Raw genomic sequence first — 7,245 nt, forward strand, 5'->3', positions numbered from 1 at the left:
CCCAGAGGAAGGAGAGCCCCCAGGGGCAGATCTATCTAAACTGCACTCTGGGGCTGGGGGAAGTAAAGCAGCCTCTCTAGCGCAAGAGCCTAATCCGAAGGCCATTGGGAAGATCCCCATGGACTTCGGAGCGGTCGCAGAGGGAGCTTTTCACATTGATTGGGCATTAAAAGCTGCCCCGGTAACCTCAGAGGGACCGAGTGATATTTTCATGCCTGGCACGCTGGGTCAGGCCGAAGGTCCATCTAGCCCAGTGTCCTGTCTTCTGACAGTGGCCAATGCCAGGTGCTTCAGAGGGAATGAACAGAACAGGTCATCATCAAGTGATCCATTCTGTCACCTATTCCCAGCCTCTGGCAAACAAAAAAGAATTTTTTAAATGATAAATTTGAGGCTCATTTTATTGGTCTTCTGAGCCACTAGAGTCACAGCTGGGTCACGTCGTCAAGCTTTACTCTTCAACCACTAGGGCTAGAAACGTCTTTAAAAGCAAGCCAGCAAGCTGAAATTCTGATGCAATCCCCAGACTCCAGGAGCTGGAGCTTTAAGAGAGATCAACGTTGCGAAACTTGGCAGAGCCCTATCCAACAATCCCTGCCCTCTCTCTGCCTGTCAGCCAGTCAAGGAGGAGAGAAATTAGAGATCAAAGAGGCCAGTGGGGTCATCTTTTCCCGCCCCACCAGATAGCGCAGGGTTGTTCCCTAAAGCGTCCCTTCTCCTCATTACTGAGGAGGCTGCGCCCTGCTCATGCCTCAGAACCGGTCCTGACACAGCAGGGATTCAGCCTTGCCGCATCGTTCTCCCAGCTCTACATGCCATCAGCTGTGCCCACCACTTCCACCCCTGCCCCCGTTCGGTAGGGCAGAGGGGGTCTTTGTGCTGCACTGCATCAGCCGGACCAACCCGCACACCTCACATCAAGCCTGAGCCTGACAGGAACGGCCTGCGAGGGGCCCCCCACAGCTCACTCAAAGGCAGCTGGGTCTTGGGACCCAGCGTGGAGATGAGAAACCGACTGGCAAGTGCTCCCAGGCAAGCAGGGGGGAGGGGAGGGGGAAGAAGGGATGGGTGCACAGGGATAACCCACCTCCCAGCAATGCCTTCAGCAGGGCCCCGGAGATGCCACCGGCATGCCTCATCCCCACCACTTCTCTGAAGAACATACAACTTGCCAGTCACTCACAGCCTCCTGAGGGGACGCACGGCAGCCACCACCTCCAGGCACGTCCATGCAGGGAACGATCAGCAAATGAGACCCATCCTGGGGGAGTCGGATGAGTCTTGTCCCTCCGCCACACACACACACACACAAAAAGCCTGGGATGGACATGCCGTTACCCCAGGGGAGCATCCCACGCCCCTCATGGTGGCCTCTGATCCCCCCCCCACCCCTCCCTGCCCACCCCCTCCCAGCAGGGCAGGGGAGCGGCAGATGGGCTTATAAGAAGGGCAGCAGAGAGGTGAGCGGGAGCTCCCTCTCGCCCAGCAGCGTGTCCCGCTTGAGGCTGCTGCCCTTGTTGACCACCTTGACCTTGAGGGCCATCTTCTTGACGCTGCCAGCTCCCAGGCAGTCGAAGAAGAAGTCCTCATTGAAGACAGGGCTGCGGCTGTTCTTGATGATGGTGCTGCGTTGCTTCTGCACCTTGCCCGGGTTGAGGCAGAGGGAGACGCAGCAGTTGATGGCCCGGGCGTCGCACAGCTTGTCGAACAGCTCCTCGGCCGCGATGACCCGCACCCGCAGCCGGGCGTTGGCGGCGTCGTACTCGGCCGTGAGCCGCACGCTGCCCCCTTTGCTCAGCCGGACGGTGTGCTCCCTGGGCAGGCGGTCCGGCGAGTCCAAAGGCAGGAGGGACGGGGGCGGGGCGCCCCCCGCCGGGGGCGTGGGGCACCGAGCGCGCCGCTGCAAGCTGGGGCTGGTGTCGGCCGAGCTGTCGTCGGTGGAGAGGGAGCTGTTCCGGGCCACCGGGTGCTTGAGCTTGATGACCTTGGCCTGGCTGTCCTGGCTGAAGATTTTGAGCAGGGAGACGGAGCGGGACAGCAGCGGTGAGCTGAAGGGCGAAGACTCAGCCGAGGAGCAGGTGTCGCTCTCCCCGCCGCTGAAGTAGCGGTAGGGGTTCCTCAGGGACATGCCGATGTCGGAGGGGGTCAGGCGGGCGCTCTCCCCGTTCACCTTGCCCCCGGCTGCCCCCTTGCGTGGGGAGCTGGGCGAGGACGCCTGTGACTGGCACAGGCTGCCGTGCTCGCTGTGGAAGAGGGACTCCTTGCGCCGGGTGTGGGGGCTCTCCATGAGGGTGGCGAAGCCGTAGGAGGTCTGGGCCTTGGGCACGTAGGGGAGGGACATGGCCGTCTGGGCCTGGGGGTCGGCATTGGTGCTGAAGTCCTCCTCCGAGGCCCACTCGTCGGCGCTCTCGATCTGGATGATGTGCCGGCTGGCGGCCTTCAGCAAGTTCTTGCTCTCCGAGGCAGCCTTGACCGGCAGGCGGGGGCTGCGCTGGGGCTTGCGGGCTGACAGGTTCTGCTCCGAGGCCGAGGTGCCAAGGTTGGGCTTGGCTTTCCCCTCTGCCCCCTCGGCTTCGGGCGGCACCGTTGTGAGCTTGGGCGGGATGAAGAAATCTGGGATCTTATCAGGGGTCAGCACGTTGCTGTACAGGGGGCCCTTGGACTGCTTATCCCCCGAGTCGCTGGCCCGGGCAGCACCGTTCTCCACTGAGCCACGGATCCTCTCCAAGAGCCACATGCTGCTTCTCCTGGGCTGGGGGGAGGGAAGAAGCCAAGGAGGGTGGAGTGGGGTTTAGACCCCCCTGTCACTCACCCTCTGTAAGATAAACAAGCAAAGCCCAAGGGGCTCATCACGCCCAGGGTCAGAAACAGAGTTTAGGGTCACAGGGGGTGGGAGGGTCTGGAATGGCAAATAATTGGGGCCCCCCTTCTGTGGGGCTCAGGGGGGATTGGAGCCTTACTATGGGGCTCTGGGGGGGGGTTGGGCCCCCACCCTTCTGTTGGGTTCAGGGGGATTGGAGCCCTTACTATGGGCCTCAGGGGGAATTGGGGCCCCCATCCCTCTGTGGGGCTGGGGAGAATTTGGGTCCTTATAATGGGGCTCAGGGGTGATTTCCCCCCCCCCACTCTTCCACAGGGTTATGGGGGGTTGGAGCCTTACTATGGGGCTTGAGTAGGGGGGATTGGCACAGCCCCTTTTGTGGGGCTCCTGGGGGGATTGGGGGCCCGTATCTGTGAGGTGCGGGGGAAGGGGATTGCCCCCTCCCTGGGAGGTGTGGGAAGGTCGGTGTATCTGCCAGCCCTACCTTGCTGCAGGGGGCTGGAATTCAGAGCGGGTTTGGGGCGCCCCCACCCCATCTCCTCCCAATCACCCCGATCCAACCTGCTGCTTCACCACCACCCCGCCCCCCGCTCCGAGCAAACCTGCCACGACTCGCCCGAGCCGCGGTATTTCCCCGGCCAACTTCTGGGCCCGGCCGGCCGAGCGGAGCCGTCTGGAGCCAGTGGCTCCCGGCCGCCCTGAGTCACTCGCCCAGCCCTGGCTGCAGCCCGCGGGGTCTATCAACCAACCCTCCCCCGAGCTCTGCAAACACTTCGCTGGCTGCAGAGTCCGCTCGGGGGTGGGGCGGGGGTGTCCAGCCCCCCTTGGCCACTGGGTCCCCCCCACATCTGACCTGGATTTGAAATCCATCCCCCCACCCCCAGCCCCAGCGCATTAGCGCTCCCGGCGCCACCTGCCAGCCCCGGGGCCACCAGCACCCATAGGACCGACAGACGCAGTTAACTTCTCTCCGCTGCAGAGCCCCGGCTCCCGGGAATGTCTCGCGTCGCCTCCCCCCGGCCGGGCTGGGCCGGGCCGGGCCGGGCCGAGCCGAGCCAGCCGCCGAAAATCGATGCCCCCCGGCGGAGGGAAACAAGCAGCATCCGCAGCGCCCAGCCCCCCGGGGAGGGAGGCCGGGCCCGGCCGCGCTTCTGCTCTGCCCTCGGGGCCACTCGCCAGCCGCTGGCCCCCTCCAGGGGCGCCCGGGCTCGCCCCCGCGTCCCACCCGCCTGCCTGGCCCCGCCGCGGGCAGCCAGCGAGGGCGCACCGGGCTCGCCTCGTGGCCGGTGATCTCCTGGCGGAGACGGGGCATTTGAGCGCACGCCGGTCAGTTGCGGAGGGGCCAGCCTGGGATTAGGGGTCCCCGCTCCCCCACCTCGCAGCCGTGCCCCCGGCTCCACCACGGGCGTGACGTTTTCAGGCGGGCACCTGTGGCTGGCGTCCCGCGGGCGGCCCCTGGCCGGCCTCCAACTAACTTCTTTGGGTGCGGGGGGGAGAAGAGCAGGACGGCTCCCCTGTAACCCTCCTGTTCCGGATGCTACGAAGGAAAGATACCCCGCGCAGTTACGCCATCTGGGTTTTGCTCAGGGCTGGTTCGCGTTGAGGGGCCCCCAGGCGCGCCCCCCCCCCAGACCTGCGAGCAATGAACCCCAGCTGCGGGGGGGGGGGGCGCCCCCCAGACCGGCACGCAGCGCACACCCCCGGCTGCCTACCTGCCGGCGGGGGATCCGCAAGCCGAGCCAGAGGTGGGGGGCAGGCAGCCGGTCCGCGGCTGGCTCGGGGCTAGGAATGAGGTGCCCGAGCCCCGCCGCTCCCTTTTATACCCGCTCTCCTGCCACAATTCATTCATTACGGGCGCCAGAAACCTCCCCAACACAGACCTCAGCAACCGAGCCGTATTCCTCCTAACACAGCTGCCCCCGGCTTTTTCGGCTGCTCCTGCGCCTCGCCACGCGCTCCGGAGCGCACAGAGCTCCTCGCTCCCGCTGGCTGCGCGCAATGGCCCGGCTGAGGGGGCTAGAGGAGAGACACCGCCTGCAACCGGGGCCGCTGCTGCCTCGCCTGCTTTTCCTTCTCCTCCCAGGCAATTGCAGCTTTCCCCAGGGCCTGGGAGGTGGGCAGAGTCCTTTCCTAAGGGCCAGGCGAGGTCCTGGGGCTAAGCAGATCTCCTGCTGCGGGAAGAATTTGGTGGGACCCTTCTCCTCTGTGTGTGGACAGCATTGTGCAGAGGGCCAGGTGCCTGAAGGGAGTCTCATCTTCCCCTGATGCACCGGCTGTTGGCCACTGTCTGAGGTCAGGCACAGAACTTGTCAGCCCAAGGATCCTGCCCAAGCCTAGCTCATCTCAGCCCCTGTGCCCCACTCTCTCTCTCAGGCTGGTAGGACAGCTCGGGGCTGGGATGGATTCGCAGCAGTGCAAATCAGACAAGAGCCAGGCCCCCGCGATCTAGCAGCGCTCTGAAGAAGAGAGCAGAAGGATGACCGCATGGGTTTAGGAGTCGGGGACTCTGAAGTTCCATTCCCAGCTCTGCTACTGGCTCCCTGTGTGGCCTCGGCCAAGTCACTTACCTTCCCTGTGCTTCAGTTTCCCCATCTGCAACGTGGAGCTAATGAATCTTGTCTTCCTCATTGCCAGTCTTGGAGGCTTTTGCACAGTTCTCCTCCCTCCCATCCCGAATTCCTAGTAAGGCCGGGACACCCAGGTCCTTTAGACACGTGGAATAGACAGACGAGACAGGATTCGCCTTCCTGGGTTTCAATAAAGGAGTCGTAGGAGCAGATTTGGAGACAGGCATTCTGGGCCCAGGGCCCTGGAATCTGCAATCTGTGTCTACTGAATTCAATGGTTTCAGAGTGGTAGCTAGCTCAGTAAGTACTAATTAACGTAAGGGCTTTGTTAAAGCCTCACCTGAAAACCCCCCCTTCCCCCTGCTTGCCATGCACCGAAACCAAGACACATCCAAAGCGGCTCTGGCACGGGTACCTAAGGGTGCTCCATGGGAGGGAAGTGTAATATCCCCCACCAAGCACTTCAGCTCACCAGAGTGCTTCACAAAAGTCAATAGTCCTCCAAGGACCAGGCATCAAAGCTCAAGTACTTGCAGAGTGTAAGTGGTTTGATATTGTAGATGGCAGAACGGGGTGGGGAAGAGGACGGTGCTGCATGTGATACATTTCGCTAATGTCCAGCAAGAATCACCCTGGGAGGGGACAGGTGTCAGGAGGGCGGGGGGGGGGGTCTTGATAGGTTTGCTGGGGTAAATACCACACGGATCCTTTGTGTTTCAAGATGGAATAAGGGGACAAAGAGCAGGGCTTTGCATGTCTTTTTAAATCAAGATAATCGATGTAACGCTGATAAAAATGGACCAAATCTACCATCCTGGAGAGGGAAGGTCTTGGTACAGCTGGGGCAGTACCAGAGCAAGATGCCCTGCCCACACTGCAGGGCAGAGAGCCTCCCGAGGGCTGCAAGAAGCATGCCACTCACTCCTTAGCCTCACCACTGAGGCTGCCAGTTGTAGGCAGGGCTGGGTGATGTCCATCAGCAAATGGATCAAGGCCCAGCAAACTCATTTCACGTAGGCCATCCACCAGCCAACTCGCATCACTCACTGGCTGCAAACTGGGCTAACCCGGATAGTGCAGACAGGGCCTAGGCTGCATTATGGAAGATTTCGTCTTCTTCTGGCATATGTGGCCTCTTTGGCAGACAGGCTGCTGGGTGAGATGGCCCGTGGGTAACATCAATTTTCAAAACAGGCTCCAAAAGTGAGCCTAGCTATTTGTCACGACTAGGAGTGGGTAGTCTGACCTAGTGGTCAGAGCAGAAGTCAGCTACCAGGAGGTCAGAGTCCAAGATAGGCCAGAGGGCAAACTGCAAGTGGGGTGTCAGGAGTTAGGCAGGGTCAGGTTACCAGGAGAACAGAAGCAGGAGACAACTTGAGAGCAGAACCACGGCTTGATAACCAGAGTCAGGCCTGCTCAGGATACCAGGAAGTCAAGCCGCAGGAGCGGGAAGCGCAAGGCACACGGCCCTGAGCAAGGTGGATCCCAGTTGCATGTACAATCTCCTCTTCATATGCTGGGTCTAAAGAGGGGCTGTGAGCCAATCAGGGCCCCCAGTGTTCGGCCAATCAGCTCCCAGGACTGGGGTCCACTGTCGGAGTTCAGCTCCTATTGAGACAACAGTTAGCAGGTCTCTGGGTGCCCCGATGGAGCCTGCTAATGCCAAAGCACCCTGTGGACCAGCATTCGAGACCTATGGTTCCTGACCCAATCACAGGCCAATGAGCCTAACTTCAGTACCAAGCAAACTGGCAGAAACTTTAGTAAAGATCAGACCCTGAGATGAAGAGTCAACAGGGCTTTTGTAAAGGGAAATCATGCCTCACCTATACAGGAGAATTCTTTGAGGGTGACAAG

The 7,245-nt window shown here is 61.4% G+C and overlaps 1 protein-coding gene across 2 annotated transcripts; it reads right to left on the minus strand.

Annotated features, from left to right (window-relative positions):
* Positions 1–1,420: 1,420 nt before the first annotated feature.
* C2CD4C (C2 calcium dependent domain containing 4C) lies at positions 1,421–4,816 on the minus strand. Of its 2 annotated transcripts, none has more exons than XM_073324112.1 (2): positions 4,534–4,816; positions 1,421–2,752 (listed from the first exon to the last, which is right to left on the minus strand). In XM_073324112.1, the coding sequence occupies exon 2, from the start codon at positions 2,735–2,737 to the stop codon at positions 1,439–1,441; it is 1,299 nt and encodes a 432-aa protein (XP_073180213.1). In that variant the 5' UTR covers positions 2,738–2,752; positions 4,534–4,816; the 3' UTR covers positions 1,421–1,438. The 2 variants fall into 2 exon arrangements, with proteins under 2 accessions (XP_073180213.1, XP_073180212.1); XM_073324111.1 differs by having other exon boundaries at positions 1,421–2,815.
* Between the last annotated feature and the right edge of the window lie 2,429 nt (positions 4,817–7,245).

The sequence above is a fragment of the Lepidochelys kempii genome, chromosome 25 (genome assembly GCF_965140265.1).
Source record: "Lepidochelys kempii isolate rLepKem1 chromosome 25, rLepKem1.hap2, whole genome shotgun sequence".
NCBI classification, from domain to species: domain Eukaryota; kingdom Metazoa; phylum Chordata; order Testudines; family Cheloniidae; genus Lepidochelys; species Lepidochelys kempii.